Raw genomic sequence first — 19,150 nt, 5'->3', positions numbered from 1 at the left:
TCTTTACTCTGTGCACATGCACCTCTGGTGTCTCTCTGTGTATCCAAATTTTCTTTTCTTATAAGAACACCAGTCAGATTGGATTAGGGCTCACTCTAATGGCCTCTTTTAACTTAATCACCTCTTTAAAGGCCCTTAGTCCAAATACAGTCACATTCTGAGGTTAGAGTTTTAACTTATGACCTTTGGGGGAACACAATTCAGCCCGCAACGGTAAGTGACACAGCAAGAGCACGAATCTAGGTACTGACTTGAAGGCCTCTCATGTGTGTTCTGTGTGTGTGTTACATGAGCCCATCACAGTCTCCCAATGAAAGCAAACGTCTGATATTTTTCATGGAGAATAGTTGAATATAAATGAAAACAAGATGACAGGAGAAAAGGAAGAGGAGGGAGAGGCCCTTCAAGATGGCAGAGGAGTAAGACGTGGAGATCAACTTCCTCCCCACAAATACACCAGAAATACATCTACACGTGGAACAACTCCTACAGAACACCTACTGACGCTGGCAGAAGACCTCAGACCTCCCAAAAGGCAAGAAAATCCCCACGTACCTGGGTAGGGCAAAAGAAAAAACAAAGACAAAAGAAATGGGACAGGACCTGCACCAGTGGGAGGGAGCTGTGAAGAAGGAAAAGTTTCTACACACTAGGAAGCTCCTTCACTGGTGGAGACAGGGGCTGGGGGGTGGGGGGGCGGCGGGGAAGCTTCAGAGCCAAACAGGAAAGCACAGCAACAGGGGTGCAGAGGGCAAAGCGGAGAGATTCCTGCACAGGGGACCGGCACTCACCAGCCCGAGAGGTTGTCTGCTCACCCCCCGAGGCGGGTGGGGGCTGGGAGCTGAGGCTTGGGTTTCGGTGGGATTGCAGAGAGAAGACTGGGGTTGGTGGCGTGAACACAGCCTGAAGGGGACTAGAGTGCCACAGCTAGCCAGGAGGTAGTGCTGGAAAAAGTCTGGGCCTTCCTAAGAGGCAAGAGACTACTGTTTCGGGGTGCGCGAGGAGAGGGGATACAGAACACCGCCTAAACAAGCTTCAGAGAAGGGCGCCTGCCGCAGCTATCAGCGCAGACACCAGAGACGGAAATGAAACGCTAACACTGCTGCTGCAGCCACCAAGAAGCCTGTGTGCAAGCACAGGTCACTATCCACACCTCCCCTCCCAGGAGCATGTGCAGCCCGCCACTGCCAGGGTCCTGTGATCCAGGGACAGCTTCCCCAGGGGAACACACGGCACACCTCAGGCTGTTACAACGTTACCCCAGCCTCTGCCAGTGCAGGCTCACCCCGCATTCCATACCCTCCCTCCCCCTGGCCTGAGTGAGCCAGTGCCCCTTAAACAGCCACTCCTCTAACCCCATCCTGTCTGGGCGAAGAACATATGCCAGAGGGCGACCTACACACAGAGGCGGGGCCAAATCCAAAGCTGAATACCAGGAGCTGTGCGAACAAAGAAGAGAAAGGGAAATTTCTCCATGCAGTCACAGGAGCAGCAGATTAAATTTCCAAAATCAACTTGATGAACCCTGCATCTGTGGAATACCTGAATAGACAGCAAATCATCCCAAAATTGAGGCTGTGGACTTTGGGAGCAACTGTGGACTTGGGGTTTGCTGTATGTGACTGATAAGTTTCTGAAATTTACGTATATCTTAGTATAGTTTTTAGCACTTGTTATCATTGGTGGATTTGTTTATGGCTTTGGTTGCCCTTCTCTTTTTTATTTATTACATTTTTATGTTTTTATTTTAATAATCTTGTTTTTATTTTTTACTTTAATAACTTATTTATTATATTTTACTTTACTTTTTTCTTTCTTTCTTTTTTTCTCCCTTTTCTTCTGAGCCGTGTGGCTGACAGGGTCTTGGTGCTCCAGCTGGGTGTCAGTACTGAGCCTCTGAGGTGGGAAAGCTGAGTTCAGTACACTGGACCACTGGAGACCTCCTGGTTCCATGTAATATCAATCGGTGAGAGCTCTCCCAGAGATCTCAGTCTCAATGCTAAGACCCAGCTCCACTCAACGACCAGCAAGCTCCAGTGCTGGACGGCCCATGCCAAACAACTAACAAGACAGGAACACAACCCCACTCATTAGCAGAGAGGCTGCCTAAAATCATACTAAGTCCACAGACACCCCAAAACACACAATCGGATGCGAACCTGCCCTCCAGAAAGAAAAGATCCAGCCTCATCCACCAGAACACAGGCACCAGTCCCCTCAACCAGGAAGCCTACACGACCCACTGAACCAACTTTACCCACTGGGGGCAGACACCAAAAACAATGGGAACTATGAACCTGCAGGCTGCGAAAAGGAGACACCAAACACAGTAAGTTAAGCAAAATGAGAAGACAGAGAAATACGCAGCAGATGAAGGAGCAAAGTAAAATCCCATCAGACCAAAGAAATGGAAAGGAAATAGCTACATAAAAAAGAATTCAGGGCTTCCCTGGTGGCGCAGTGCCCCGGTCTGGGCAGATCCCACATGCCGCGGAGCGGCTAGGCCCTGAGCCATGGCCGCTGAGACTGCGCATCCAGAGCCTGTGCTCTGCAACGGGAGAGGCCACAACAGTGAGAGGCCCACGTACCGCAAAAAAAAAAAAAAAAAAAAGAATTCAGAGTAATGATGGTAAAGATGATCCAAAATCTTGGAAATAGAATGGAGAAAATACATGAAATGTTTAACAAAGACCTAGAAGCACTAAAAAGCAAATAAACAATGATGAAGAACACAATAAATGAAATTAAAAATTCTTTACAATGAATCAATAGCAGCATAACTGATACGTGACCTGGAAGATAAAATAGTGGAAATAACTTGCAGAGCAGGCTAAAAAAAAAGAATGAGAAGAATTGAGGACAGTCTCAGAGACATCTGGGACAACATTAAACACATCAACATTCAAATTGTAGGGCTCCAGGAAGAAGAAGAAAAAAGAAAGGGACTGAGAAAATATTTGAAGAGGTTATCGTTGAAAATTTCCCTAGTATGGGAAAGAATATAGTCAATAAAGTCCAGGAAGCGCCAAGAGTCCCATACAGGATAAATCCAAGGAGGAACATGCCAAGACACATATTAATCAAACCATCAAAAATTAAATACAAAGAAAAAATATTAAAAGCAGCAAGGGAAAAGCAACAAATAACATACAAGGGAATCGCCATAAGGTTAACAGCTGATCTTTCAGCAGAAACTCTGCAAGCCAGAAGGGAGTGGCATGACATATCTAAAGTGATGAAAGGGAAAAACCTACAACAAAGATTACTCTACTCAGCATGGATGTCATTCAGATTCGACGGAGAAATTAAAAACTATACAAACAAGCAAAAGCTAAGAGAATTCAGCACCACCAAACCAGCTTTACAACAAATGCTAAAGGAACTTCTCTAGGCAGGAAAGAAAAGAGAAGGAAAACACCTACAATAACAAGCCCAAAACAATTAAGAATATGGTTATAGGAACATGCATATTGATAATTACCTTAAATGTAAATAGATGAAATGTTCCAACCAAAAGGAACAGACTGGCTGAATGGATACAAAAAAAAGACCCGTATATAGCTGTCTACAAGAGATCCACTTCAGACCTAGGGACACATACAGACTGAAAGTGAGAGGATGGAAAAAGATATTCCACGCAAATGGAAATCAAATTAAAGCTGGAGGAGCAACTCTCATATCAGAAAAAACAGACTTTAAAATAAAGACTATTACAAGAGACAAAGAAGGACACTAAATAATGATCAAGGGATCAATCCAAGAAGAAGATGTAACAAGTGTAAATATTTATGAACTGAAAATAGGAGCACCTCAATACTGAAGGCAAATCCTAATAGCCATAAAAGGGGAAATTGACAGTAAGACAATGATAGTAGGGGACTTTAACACCTCACTTTCACCAATGGACAGATCATCCAAAATGAAAATAAATAAGGAAACACAAGCTTTAAGTGATACATTAAAAAAGATGGACTTAATTGGACAGTCAATCCAAAACAACAAAATAATCTTTCTTTTCAAGTGCTCATGGAACATTCTGCAGGACAGATCATATCTTGGGCCACAAATCAAGCCTTGGTAAATTTAAGAAAATTGAAATTGTATCAAGTATCTCTTCTGACCAAAATGCTATGAGACTAGAAGTCAATTACGGAAAAAAAAAAAAAGTAAAACATACAAACACATGGAAGCTAAACAATATGCTATTAAGTAACTAAGAGATCACTGAAGAAATCAAAGAGGAAAGCAAAAAATACCCAGAAACAAATGACAATGAAAACAAGATGACCTAAAACCTATGGGATGCAGCAAAAGCAGTTCTAAGAAGCAAGTTTTAGCAACAGAATCCTGCCTCAAGAAACAAAAAACATCTCAAATAAACAACTTAACTTTACACCTAAAGCAGTTAGAGGAAAAAGAACAGAAAACCCCCAAAGTTAGCAGAAGGAGAAAAATCATAAAGATCAGATCAGAAATAAATGAAAAAGAAATGAAGGAAACAATAGCAAAGATCAATAAAACTAAAAGCTGGTTCTTTAAGAAGATAAACAAAATTGATAAACCATTAGCCAGACTCATCAAGAAAAAAAGGGAGAAGACTGAAATCAACAGAATTAGAAATGAAAAAGGAGAAGTAACAACTGACACTGCAGAAATACAAAGGATCGTAAGAGATTACTACAAGCAACAATATGCCAAAAATAGACAACCGGGAAGCAAGGGACAAATTCTTAGAAAAGCACAACCTTCTGAGACTGAACCAGGAAGAAACAGAAAATATAAACAGACCAATCAAAAGCACTAAAATTGAGACTGTGATTAAAAATCGTCCAACAAACAAAAGCCCAGGACCAGATGGCTTCCCAGGTGAAATCTTTCAAACATTTAGAGAAGCGCTAACACCGATCCTTCTCAAACTCTTCCAAAATATAGCAGAGGGAGGAACACTCCCAAACTCATTCTCTGAGGCCACCATCACCCTGATACCAAAACCAGACAAAGGTGTCACTAAAAAAGAAAACACAGGCCAATATCACTGATGAGCATACATGCAAAAATTCTCAACACAATACTAGCAAACAGATTCCAACAGCACATTAAAAGGATCATACACCATGATCAAGTGGGGTTTATCACAGGAATGCAAGGATTCTTCAATATACGCAAACCAATCAATGTGATACACCATGTTAACAAACTGAAGAACAAAAACCATATGAAACACTCAATAGATGCTGAAAAAGCTTCAACAAAAGCTTACACCTATTTATGATAAAAACCCTCCAGAAAGTAGGAATATAGGGGACTTACCTCAACCTAATAAAGGCCATATATGACAAACCCACAGCCAACATTGTTCTCAATGGTGAAAAACAGAAACCATATCCACTACGATAAGGAACAGTACAAGGTGGCCCACTCTCACCACTCTTATTCAACATAGTTTTGGAAGTTTTAGCCACAGCAATCAGAGAAGAAAAAGAAATAAAAGGAATCCAAAAGAGAAAAGAAGAAGTAAAGCTGTCACTGTGTGCAAATGACATGATACTATACATAGATAATCCTAAAGATGCTAGCAGAAAACTACTAGAGCTAATCAATGAATCTGGTAAAGTAGCAGGATACAAATTGATGCACAGAGATCTCTTACATTCCTGTACACTAATGATGAAAAATCTGAAAGAAAAATTAAGGAAACACTACTTTTTACCACTGTAACAGAAAGAATAAAATACCTAGGAATAAACCTACCTAAGGAGACAAAAGACCTGTATACAGAAAATTATAAGGCACTGATGAAAGAAATTAAAGATGATACAAACAGATGCAGAGATATACCATGTTCTTGGATTGGAAGAATCCATACTGTGAAAACGACTATACTACCCAAAGCAATCTACAGATTCAATGCAATTCCTATCAACCTACCAATGGCATTTTTCACAGAACTAGAACAGAAAATTTCACAATTTATATGGAAACAGAAAAAACCCCAAATAGCCAAAGCAATATTGAGAAAGAAAAACAGAGCTGGAGGAATCAGGCTTCCTAACTTCAGACTATACTACAAAGCTACAGTAATCAAGACAGTATGGTACTAGCACAAAAACAGAAATATAGATCCATGGAACAGGATAGAAAGCCCAGAGATAAACCCATGCACATATGGTCACCTTGTGTTTGAGAAAGGAGGCAAGAATATACAATGGAGAAAAGACTGCTTTCAATAATGGTGCTGGAAAAACTGGACAGCTACATGTAAAAGAATGAAAATAGAACACTCCCTAACACCATACACAAAAATAAACTCTAAATGGATTAAAGACATAAATGTAAGGTTAAACACTATAAAACTCTTAGAGGAAAACATAGGAAGAACACACTTTGACATAAATCACAGCAACATCAGTTTTGACCCACCTCCTAAAGAAATGGAAATAAAAACAAAAACAAAGGGGACCTTATGAGACTTAAAAGCTTTTGCACTGCAAAGGAAATCATAAACAAGATGAAAAGACAATCCTCAGAATGGGAGAAAATATTTGCAAACGAAGCAACTGACAAAGGAGTAATCTCCAAAATTTACAAGCAGCTCATCCAGCTCAATATCAAAAAAACAAACAACCCAATACAAAAATGGGCAGAAGACCTAAATAGACATTTCTCTGAAGAAGACATACAGATGGCCAAGAAGCACATGAAAAGCTGCTCAACATCACTAATTATTAGAGAAATGCAAAGCAAAACTACAATGATGTATCACCTCACAGCAGTTAAAATGGGCATCATCAGAAAATCTACAAACAACAATAGCTGGAGAGGGTGTGGAGAAAAGGGAACCCTCTTGCACTGTTGGTAGGAATGTAAATTGATCCAGCCACTATGGAGGTTCCTTCAAAAACTAAAAATAGAAGTACCATACGACCCAGCAATCCCCGTACTGGGCATATACCGAGGAAACCATAATTCAAAAAGAGTCATATATGATGTTCACTGAAGCACTATTTACAATAGGCAAGACATGGAAGCAACCTAAGTGTCTACTGACAGATGAATGGATAAAGAAGATGTGGCACATATATACAATGGAATATTACTCAGCCATAAAAAGAAACAAAATTGAGTTATCTGTAGTGAGGTGGATGGACCTAGAGCCTGTCATACAGAGTGAAGTAAGTCAGAAAGAGAAAAACAAATATCACATGCTAACACATATATACGGAATCTAAAAAAAAAATGGTTCTGAACAATCTAAGGGCAGGACAGGAATAAAGATGCAGACATAGAGAATGGACTTGAGGACATGGGGAGGGGAAAGGGTAAGCTAAGAAGAAGGGAGAGAGTGGCACTGACATATATACACTACCAAATATAAAATAGATAGCTAGTGGGAAGCAGCCACACAGCACAGGGAGATCACCCTGGTGCTTTGTTAGCAGCTAGAGGGGTGGGATATGGAGGGTGCGAGGGAGACGCGAGAGGGAGCGCATATGGGGATATATGTATACATAGAGCTGATTTACTTTGTTATATAGCAAAAACTAACACAACATTGTAAAGCAATTATACTCCAGTAAAGATGTTTTAAAAAATTGCAAAATTAAAAAAAATAAAAAGAGAGGCAGCAAAACTCATGAAAGAAATTATAAAGTTTTCAATAAAGACTAAACTGGAAGGAACACAGAAAAAATAAGTTCAATTTGTAACTCCTTCAGAAAAATAAAAGATAGAAAGGGAAAAATATTTAAATTAAAAAAATGAAAAGATGATAACATTGGAAGAAAAAAGTAATACCAAATCTAACCACAGAAGATTCACTATCAGTACTACAGAAGTCCCAAAATAAAATCAAAGCAATGCAACTGAATAAACTGCTTAAAATTTTAAAAAAACCTTATTGAAATAAAAAGATTTGAAACCATACACTGAAAAGGCAGATTGCATACTTGGGAAATAAACTCAGAACAGGAAAACCTAAGCCATACAGCAGTAAATATACAAATACCTAAAGAAAAAGAAAAAAATCTTTTAGGCATCTAGGCAACAGTTACAGAATATAAATGTTTTTCAGGATAGGTCATGCTGTGCCATAAATCAAGATTCAATGAAACAGACTACAACAGTTAAATTAGGAATCAAAACAAATAAGACATTTTTAGAATCCTGCATATTTTATAATTTAAAAACACATTTCTAATAACTCATTTCAAAGAAGAAATCACAAACTGAATAGTAATAAAATACAACATATTAAAATTTGTGAGATATAACTGAAGTAGTACTTAATAAGAGAAATTTATAGCTTTAATCACTCATATAAGGAGGGAAACAGATATGAGTCAGTTATCTAAGTTTCCAGTTTAAGAAACTAGAAAAAGAAGACTTAAACCCCAAGAAGTCAGGGAAAGAATAACAATGAGATCAAAATACAATAAATAAGAAGTTAGACAACAATAGGGAAGAAGTTGATTCTTTGAAAAGTTTTGAAAGTCAATAAACTTAGCAAGACTATACCTCAATAGTTTACTATAAAACAGCAACAAAAATCTTACCTTGGCCAATTCTGTAATTTTACCAAAACCAGGCTTCCAAGAGGGAGCTGTGAATAGACGATCTTAAATCCACTTTGATGAAGCTGAGACTCTTCAGGAAAGTCTTCTTCAGAAACAGAGCACTTATTGTACCTTAAGTCAGTGTTCATGAAGCAGTACCATGATTCATTGTGATCAACTTTGGCTGCATCCTCACTTGACAACAATCTCCATTTCAAACAACTTTCATTCTCACACTGAACCCACACTTTGTTTACATAAATGTTGTTTTCCACTGAGGAATCCATTGCCGTATTACAATATTCTGCTATCATCTTACTATTCAATTTTCCTTTTTCCATAAATGCATTTAATCTGGAAAATAAATAACAGGAAAATAAAAGAATAAGATTTCAGGGTATAAGGAGAGAAAGTTAAAGCCAAAATCCGAGAAGTGGCTCTTTTATAACTTTTTTGCCCACCTCCTCTCTGTACATGCTGAACATGTTACGTTTCCACCTACCCAGAAACAAAGGAACAAAACAGAAGCATCAATCACTCTGGTCATAAAATGCTCCAAAATTAAAAATAAGAAAAGTATGATGGAGCAGAAGTGGAGTAGAGGTTTACTCTAATATCTATTCTATTACCAGTTAGTACATATCCAGTACTTTTGCCATAATAACAGCTAAGCCTTATTCAGTGCTGACTATGAGCCAAATACTATTCTAAGTGCCTTATGCACACAGCTTATAGTCTTCCCAACAACCTCAGTATGAGCACTTTTAGAGAGAAAAAAAAAGCTTAGAAAAGTATAGTAATTTATTTAAAGTCCCAGAGGTACTATGTGACAGAGTTGGGATTTAAATGCAGGCAGTTTTCTCCCTAATTGTGTGGTCTTATCCACTAGGCAGTACTGCCTCTTGGGTATATGGTGGACATAGTGTGACTTGATCCCCTCTTCTAATTCTGAGGAAAATCAAAGGTAGCAAAATATTTCACCATGTGAAAATTTGAAATTTATTTTAAAAAAATTAAAGGATTCTTTTGCTTATATAGCTTTGCCTTTTATCCATTATTAATTCAAGTGATTTGAAAAAAATTTCTCAGAGGTTTTTTATTATGAAAATTTTAAACATATAAAACGTTAGAATTATATGAGTTAGCCCCTGACTTCTAGCAAAAATAATAATAGTTACGTGTATACTAAAAAATAAGTAATATAGCTGAAATACAAGAAAAACTATCAGCAACTTTTTTTTTTTTTGCGGTATGTGGGCCTCTCACTGTTGTGGCCTCTCCCATTGCGGAGCACAGGCTCCGGAAGTGCAGGCCCAGCAGCCATGGCTCACGGGCCCAGCCTCTCTGCGGCATGTGGGATCTTCCCAGACAGGGGCACGAACCCGTGTCCCCTGCATCGGCAGGCAGACTCTCAACCACTGCGCCACCAGGGAAGCCCTCAGCAACTTAACAATAAAGTATTAAAGTATTTAAAGTCTTTTTTAAAAAAAGACTTACATATACCATATTAATAAATTAGTAGAACAACCACTATCCAATATAAGCACCATTTAAAGAAGCTCTTAATCCATGAGTTAATTGTATAATTAGAAACACACTTATAATCACACTTTCCATGATCACTACAAATCGCTTTAGAATAAAATTTGCCAATATATTTCAATAGCCATAGCCACAATTTTTGACCTATTAATCCCACTCATTTGAATGTATACAAAGAAAATAAACTTAAAAGAGACTAACCTAATGAGGAAAACAATAGCAAAGATGAATAAAACTAAAAGCTGGTTCTTTGAGAAGATAAAAAAAATTGATAAACCACTAGCCAGACTCCTCAAGAAAAGAAGGGAGAGGACTCAAATCAAAAAAAATAGAAATGGAAAAGGAGAAGTTACAACTGAAATCACAGAAACACAAGGAATTATAAAAGACTTCTACAAGCAACTATATGCCAGTAAAATGGACAACCTGGAAGAAATGGACAAATTCTCAGAAAAGTATAACCTTGAACACTGAATCAAGAAGAAACAGAAAATATGAACTGACCAATCAGAAGTAATGAAGTTGAAACTGTAATTAAAAATCTTCCAACAAACAAAGTCCAGGACCAGATGGCTTTCCAGGCGAATTCTATCAATCATTTAGAGAAGAGCTAATGCCTATCCTGTTCAAACTCTTCCAAACAATTGCAGAGGGTGCAACACTCTCAAACGCATTCTATGAGGCCACCGTCATCCTGTTACCAAAACCAGACAAAGATATCACAAAAAGGAAAACTGCAGGCCAATATCACTGATAAACATAGACGTAAAAACCCTCAACAAAATACTAGCAAACAGAATCCAACAACACATTAAAAGGATTATACACCACGATCAAGTGGGATTTATCCCAGGGATGCAAGGATGCTTCAATATATGCAAATCAATCAATGTGATACACCATATTAACAAACTGAAGAATAAACACCACATGATCATCTCAATAGATGCAAAAAAAGCTTTTGACAAAATTCAACATTGATATATGATAACTCTCCAGAAAGTAGGCAGAGAGGGAACCTAGATCAACATAATAAAGGACACATATGGAAAACCCACAGCAAACGTTATTCTCAATGGTGAAAAACTGAAAGCATTTCCTCTAAAATCAGGAACAAGACAAGGGTGTCCACTTTCATGACTATTATTCAACAGTCTTGGAAGTGCTAGCCATGGCAATCAGAAAAGAAAAAGAAATAAAAGGACCCCAAATTGGAAAAGAAGAAGTACAACTGTCACTGTTTGCAGATGACATGATACTATACATAGAAAACCCTAAAGATGCTACCAGAAAACTATGAGAGCTAATCAATAAATTTAGTAAAGTTGCAGGATACAAAATTAATCCACAAAAATCTATTGCATTCCTATACACTAACAATGAAAGATCAGAAAGAGAAATTAAGAAAACAATCCTATTTACGACTGCAACAAAAAGAATAAAATACCTAGGAATAAACCTAACTGAGGAGGCAAAAGACCTGTACTCAGAAAATTATAAGATGCTGATGAAAGAAATCAAAGATGACAGAAACAGATGGAGAGATATACCATGTTCTTGGATTGGAAGAATCAATATTGTGAAAATGACCATACTACCCAAAGCAATCTACAGATTCAATGCAATCCCTATCAAATTACCAACGGCATTTTCCACAGAATTAGAACAGAAAATTTTATGATATTTATGGAAACGCAAAAGACCCTGAATAGCCAAAGCAATCTTGAGAAAGAAAAACAGAGCCGGAGGAATTAGGCTCCCTGACTTCAGACTATACTACAAAGCTACAGTAATCAAGACGGCATGGTACTGGCACAAAAACAGAAATATAGATCAATGGAACAGGATAGAAAGCCCAGAGATAAACCCAGGCACCTATGGTCACCTAAGCTATGACAAAGGAGGCAAGAATATACAATGGAGAAAAAACAGCCTCTTCAATAAGTGGTGCTCAGAAAACTGGACAGCTACACGTTAAAGAATGAAATTAGAACACTCCCTAACACCATACACAAAAATAAACTCAAAATGGATTAAAGACCTAAATGTAAGGCCAGACACTATAAAACTCTTAGAGGAAAACATAGGCACAACACTCTTTGACATAAATTGCAGCAAGATCTTCTTCGATTCACCTCCTGGAATAATGAAACAAAACCAAAATAAACAAATGTAACCTAATTAAGTTTTGCACAGCAAAGGAAACCATAAGCAAGACAAAAAGACTACCCTCAGAATGGGAGAAAATATTTGCAAACGAAGCAACTGACAAAGAATTATCTCCAAAATATACAAGCAGCTCAATCAAATAATGGGCGGAAGACCTTAATAGACATTTCTCCAAAGAAGACATACAGATGGCCAACAAATACATGAAAAAATGCTCAACATTACTAATTATTAGAGAAATGAAAATCAAAACTACAACCAGGTATCATCTCGCAGCAGTCAGAATGGCCATCATTAAAAAGTCTACAAACAATAAATGCTGGAGAGGGTGTGGAGAAAAGAGAACCCTCCTATGCTGCTGGTGGGAATGTAAATTGATACAGCCACTATGGAGAACAGTATGGAGGTTCCTTAAAAAACTAAAAATAGAACTACCATACGACTCAGCAATCCCACTAATTGGTATATACCCAGAGAAAACCATAATTCAAAAAGTCATGTACCACAGTGTTCACTGCAGCACTATTTACAATAGCTAGGACATGCAAGCAACCTAAATGTCCATCAACAGAGGAATAGATAAAGAAAATGTGGTACATATATAAAATGGAATATTACTCAGCCACAAAAAGGAATGAAATTGGGTCATTTGTAGAGATATGGATGGACCTAGAGAGTGTCATACAGAGTGAACTAAGTCAGAAAGAGAAAAACAAATATCGTATATTAACGCATATATATGGAATCTAGAAAAATGGTATATATGATCTTATTTGCAGAACAGAAATAGAGACACAGACATAGAGAACAAACGTATGGACACCAAGGGAGGAAGTGGGGGTGGAATGAATTGGGAGATTGGGATTGACATATATACACTATTGATACCATGTATAAAATAGATAACTGATGAGAACACACTGTATAGCTCAGGGAACTCTACTCAGTGCTCTGTGGTGACCTAAATGGGAAGGAAATCAAAAAAAGAGAGGATATATGTATATGTATAGCTGATTCACTTTGCTATACAGTAGAAACTAATACAACGTTGTAAAGCATCTGTACTCCAATAAAAATTAATTATAAAATACAAAAACTAAAAAAATTTTTTAAAAGTGACTAACTTATACATACAAAGACCAACAATATTCACTGTGCACTGCTTATCATATTGAAAGAGTGGAAAAAATCTAAAAACAGGAAGAACAAAATCTAAAGGAAGATTATGAAATGTTGCTGAGATATATATATATATATATATATATATATACACACACACACACACATATATATGAATTTGGCTAATACTTTTGCAAGGAAATTTATGAGGAATAATACTGCATTTTATATTACAGTTGAAGTGGGTCACTAGACAGTAGATTAGAAGTTGTTGACTCCAGACTTTGGAACCAAATGAAATGTGAATTCCTCTGAGGCTCTGCTCCTCACCAGCTCTATATCCTTGGGCAAGGCATTGTTTTGCATTTCACTTCACATTTGGTGTACTTCCTCATGTTTGTGTGTGTATGATAGCTTTCTTTTTCTTTTTCTATTTCCAATCCTTATGTCTTCTTTTATTACACTGGCTAGGACAGGTATAATATTGAATAGAAGCCACTATCCTGATTTTTTTTCTAATTTTAAAGAGAATGATTCTACTATTTGACTATAAAGTCAAACATATACGCATGTTTTTGGTAGAGACCATTGAAAGGGAACAAAAAATTGTTTTCCTTTAGTTACCAGTTAATGAAGAGAATTTTTGTTGTTTTTAAACCTGAAGTGGTGTTGAATTTTATCGAAGGCCTTTCTGTATACTGAGGTGAACATAAGGTTTTTCTTTTTAAATATGTGAATTGAATAGGTTGTATTAATGGATTTAATTAATGATAAACCATATTTGCATTCTGGGTTCACATCATAACATTCTTTTCTTTAACATATGTTGTTGCATTCAGTTTATTAATAATTAGTTAAGATTGGTTCATATATGTGTTTACAGATGAGATTGCTCTACAACTTTCATTTCTACGTTTGTCTTTGTCTGTTTTTGACATTAAGATTAAAACAGCCTCATAAAGTGAAATATAGAATGTTCTCTTTTTTTGGAAAGTTTGCTTAAGGGAGGATTTTCCAATTTTGTCAAATATTTAAGAATTCTAAAGAGGCACAAACTACTATGTGTAAAGTAAATAAGCCACAAGGATATATTATACAGCACATGGAATATAGCTAATATTTTATAGTAATTTAAAAGGACTGTTATCTATAAAAATACTGAATCACTATGTTGTATACCTAAAATTAATAAAATATTGTAAATCAACTATAGTTCTTAATAAAATTAAGCAACCAGAAGCAAACAGAATAAAATGTTAATGTCCGCTAAGTCCAGGCAATGAGTATATAGGTATTTCATTTTTTCTCTAAATTTCTCATAATTAAAAAACAAAAAATTGAAAATATTATTTAACAAAAACATAAATGAGTAGTAAAATTGATAGAAAATTATGAATCATGTAGAAGCATTCTATATAAGTTTTGCACAAATACAAATTTGTTGCTTATTTTCTACAATTCATCATGAAACAAACTTAGAATTTTTCTTGTAATAAATTTCAAATTTGTAAATAATAAAAGAGAATACAAAAAAAAAAGAATTCTAGTGCATCTACTATATTTCTCATTATGTTTCTTTCACTCTTAATTTGTTCATACCTTTTCCCCCTCATTTATCTTGTCAGGGCTTTTTAAACAACCAGAGCTCGAGTCTTCTCTTTTATTCTTTTGAATTCTGTATAATTGATAGCTGCACTTTAATCTTTCCTTTCTTCTACTTTCTTAGGGCATTCTTTGTTGAGCTAATCTTTCTCTTCTTGAGTTGATGCTTAGTTAATTCATTTTCATTCTTTTTTTTTTTTTTTTTTGGCTGCGTTGGGTCTCCATTGCTGTGTGCAGGCTTTCTCTAGTTGCAGAGAGTGGGGGCTACTCTTTGTTGCAGTGCACGGGCTTCTCATAACGGTGGCGTCTCTTGTTGTGGAGCACAGGCTCTAGGCGTGTGGGCTTCAGTAGTTGTGGCACAAGGGCTCAGTAGTTGTGGCTCACAGGTCCTAGAGCACAGGCTCAGTAGTTGTGGTGCATGGGTTTAGTTGCTCCACAGAATGTGGGATCTTCCCAAACCAGGGCTTGAACCCATGTCCCCTGTGTTGGCAGGTGGATTCTTAACCATTGCACCACCAGGGAAGTTCATTTTCACTCTTTTTTTAGAAAAAACTTTATTAATTTTTTTATATTGTGGTAAGAATACTTAACATGAGATCTACCCTCTTGACAATTTTTTGAAGTGCATAATAGAGTATTGTTGACTATACGTACAATGTTGTAGAGCAGATCTCTATTATTTACTTATCTTTCTTCATTAAAACTTTATGCCTGCTAATTTATAACTCCCCACTTCACCATTTCCCTTGCCCCTGGAAACCATTCCATTCTTTGTTGCTATGAATTTGACTACTGTAGATACCACATGTAAGTGGAATCACATAGTATTTGTCTTTCTGTGACTGGCTTCTTTCACTTAGCATAATGTCCCCCAGGTTCATCCATGTTGTTGCATACTGCAGAACTTCCTTCTTATTTAAGGCTGAATAGTATTCCATTATACATTTTCTTTATCTATTCATCCATCAATGGACACATGTTGTTTCCGTATCTTGGGTATTGTGAATAGTGCTGCTATAAACCTGGGAGTACTAATGTGTCTTTGAGATCCTGATTTCAGTTCTCTTGGATAAATACCCAGAAGTGGGATGGCTGAATCATATGGTGGTTCTATTTTTATTTTTTGAAGAACCTCCATACTGTTTCCCATAGCAGCTGCATCATTTTGCATTCCCACCTACAGTGCACAAGTTTCCAGTGTATCTACATCCTCACCAACATCTATTATCTTTTGACTTTTTGATAAGAGCCATCCTAACAGGTGTGAAGTGATACATAGTTAACTGTGGTTTTGATTTACATTTCCCTGATGATTAGTGAGGTGAAGGATCTTTTCATATATCTGATGGCCACATATTTTCTTTAGAACAACTTCACATTTTTACCTTAAACCTTTTCTTTGGCTGTTACTTGTAAGAGTTCCTTACATATTTTGGACATTAACCCCTTATTGGATCTATGTTTAAAAATATTTTCTCCCATTCTGTAGGCTGCCTTTCATTTTATTGATTGTCTCCCTTGCTATGCAGAAACAATTTAGTTTGATGTAGCCCTACTTCTTTATTTTTACTTTTGTTGCCTCTGCTTTTGGTGTCAGATCCAAAAAAAATCATTAACAAGATCAGTCTTAAGGAACTTTTCCTCTATGCTTTCTTCCGGAAGTTTTACAGTTTCAGGTCTTACATTTAAGTCTTTAACCCATTTTGAGTTGATTTTTGTGTATGGTGTGAGTTAACGATCCAATTTCATTCTTTCGCATGTGGACATCTAGTTCTCCAAGACAATTTACTGAAGATACTATCCTTTCCACATTGTGTATTCTTGATTCCTTTGTTTAAGATTAGTTGACCCATATATATGTAGGTTCATTTCTGGTCTCCTTATTCTGTTCCATTGATCTGTGTCTGTTTTTATGTCAATACCATACCATTTTGATCACTAAAGTTTTGTAAGATAGTTTGAAATCAGGAAGTAGAATGCCTCCAACTTTGCTCTTTTTGCTCAAGACTGCTTAGCTATTTGGAGTTTCACATGATTCTGCACAAATTTTAGGATTATTTTTTCTATTTCTGTGAAAAATGCCATTGGAATTTTCATAGGGATTGCATTGAATCTACATATTATTTTGGTTTGTATGGATATTTTAACAATATTAATTCTAATCCATGAACATAGAATATCTTTCCACTTACTTACATCTTCTTCAGTTCCTTCCATCAATGTTTTATAGTTTTAAGTTTACAGATCTTTCACCTCCTAGGTTAAATTTATTACATAGGATTTTATTCCTTTTAACACAACTGTAAATTAGATTGTTTTCTTAATTTCTTTTCCAGAGAGTTTGTAGTCAATGTATAGAAATGCAACTCATTTCTGTTTGTTGATTTTGTATCTTGCAACTTTACTGAGTTCATTTATTAGTTTTAACAATTTTTTGATAGCATTCTCAGGGTTTTCTATATATGAGATCATGTATTCTGCAGAGACAATTTTACTTCTTCGTTTCTGATATGGATGCTTTTATTTATATTCCTTGCCTAATTGCCCTGGCTAGAACTTCCAGTTCTATGTTGAATAAAAGTGGCGATAGAAGCTACTGTTTTCTTATTCCTGATCCTAGATGAAAAGCTTTCAGTTTTCACTAGTGAGCATGTTAACTGTAAGCTTGTTATATATGGCTATCATTTTGTTGACCCACATTCCTTCCATACCCAATTTGTCAAGAGCTTTTGTCATCAAAGTGTACTGCCTTTTGTCAAATTCTTTCTCTTGCATCTATTGAGATGATAACATGATTATTTTCCCCTTCATTATGGTGTATCATGTTTACTGCTTTGACTATAAATGTCAAATCAATGGATGGTTTATATTAAACCATCCATGCATCTTGTGAATAACTTCCACTTGATCCTGGTATATGATCCTTTTTAATGTGCTGTTGATTCTGTTTGCTAGTATTTTTGTTGAGGATTTTTGCATATATGTTCATCAGGGATATTGGTCTGTAGTTTTCTTTTCTAGTAATGTTCTTTTCTGATCTTGGTATCAGGTAATCCTGGGCTTGTAAAATGAGTTTGGAATTGTTCTCTCCTCTTCAGCTTTTTGAAAGAGTTTGAGAAGGAATTACCACTAATTATTCTTTAAATGCTTGGTAGAATTCATCAGTAAAGCCATCTGGTCCTACACTTTTCTTTGTTGGGAGAATTTTTGATTACTGATTCAATCACCTTACTTGTTATTGGTCTGTTCAAATTTTCTATTTCTTCACAATTCAGTCTTGGAAGGTTGTATGTTTCTAGCAATTTCTCCAACCTTCTATGTTATCCAATTTTTTGGCATATAATTGTTCACAGTAGTCTCTTATGATCCTTTGTATTTCTGAGGCATCAGTTGTAATCAGGTGTAAATTTCCTCTTTCATTTCTGATTTTGAGTCTTCTTTCTTTTTTTCTGTTAGTCTAGTTAAAGGTTTGTCAATTTTGTTTACCTTTTCAAAAAAAAAACCTCTTAGTTTCATTGATCTTTTCTATTATCTTTCTAGTCTCTCATTTATTTCTGCTCTGATCTGTGTTATTTCCTCCTTCTACTAAATTTAGGCTTAGTAGTTCTCCTTTTTCTAGTTTTTTCTGGGGTAAAGTTAATTTGTTTGAGATCTTTCCTCTTAATGTAGACATTTATCACTATAAACTTCCCTCTTAGAATCACTTTTGCTGTATCCCATAATTTTATTATGTTGCATTTCATTTTCATTTCTCTCAAGATATTTTTTGAATTCTCTTTTGATTTCTTCTTTGACCAACTATTTGCTCAGGAGCATGTTGTTTAATCTCCACATATTTGTGAATTTTCCAGTTTTTCTCCTGTAATTGATTTCCAGTTTCATACCATTACTGTCAGAAAAGATGCTTGATATGATTTCAGTCTTCTTATATTTGTTAAGACTAGTTTTGTGGTCTAACATATGATCTATCCTGGAAGATGTTCCATGTACATTTGAGAAGAACTGTGCACTCTGCTGCTGTTAGATGGATGTTCTGTATATGTCTGTGAGATTCTTTTCATCTAAAGTATACTTTAAGTCCAGTGTTTCCTTATTTTCTGTCTGGATGATCTATTCATTGTTCAAAGTGGACTACCGAGATCCCTTATTATTATTGTATAGTTGTC

At 36.3% G+C, this 19,150-nt stretch overlaps 1 protein-coding gene across 1 annotated transcript in view; it reads right to left on the bottom strand.

Annotated features, from left to right (window-relative positions):
* ZCWPW2 (zinc finger CW-type and PWWP domain containing 2) overlaps nucleotides 1-19,150 on the bottom strand; it is a 139,071-nt gene that overhangs the window by 76,700 nt on the left and 43,221 nt on the right. The window contains 1 exon segment of the mRNA XM_073810930.1: nucleotides 8,553-8,906. Coding sequence (XP_073667031.1) covers nucleotides 8,553-8,906 — 354 coding nt within the window.

The sequence above is a fragment of the Tursiops truncatus genome, chromosome 10, assembly GCF_011762595.2.
Source record: "Tursiops truncatus isolate mTurTru1 chromosome 10, mTurTru1.mat.Y, whole genome shotgun sequence".
In the NCBI taxonomy this organism is placed as follows: domain Eukaryota; kingdom Metazoa; phylum Chordata; class Mammalia; order Artiodactyla; family Delphinidae; genus Tursiops; species Tursiops truncatus.
This window is presented reverse-complemented; position numbering and strand designations above follow the sequence as displayed.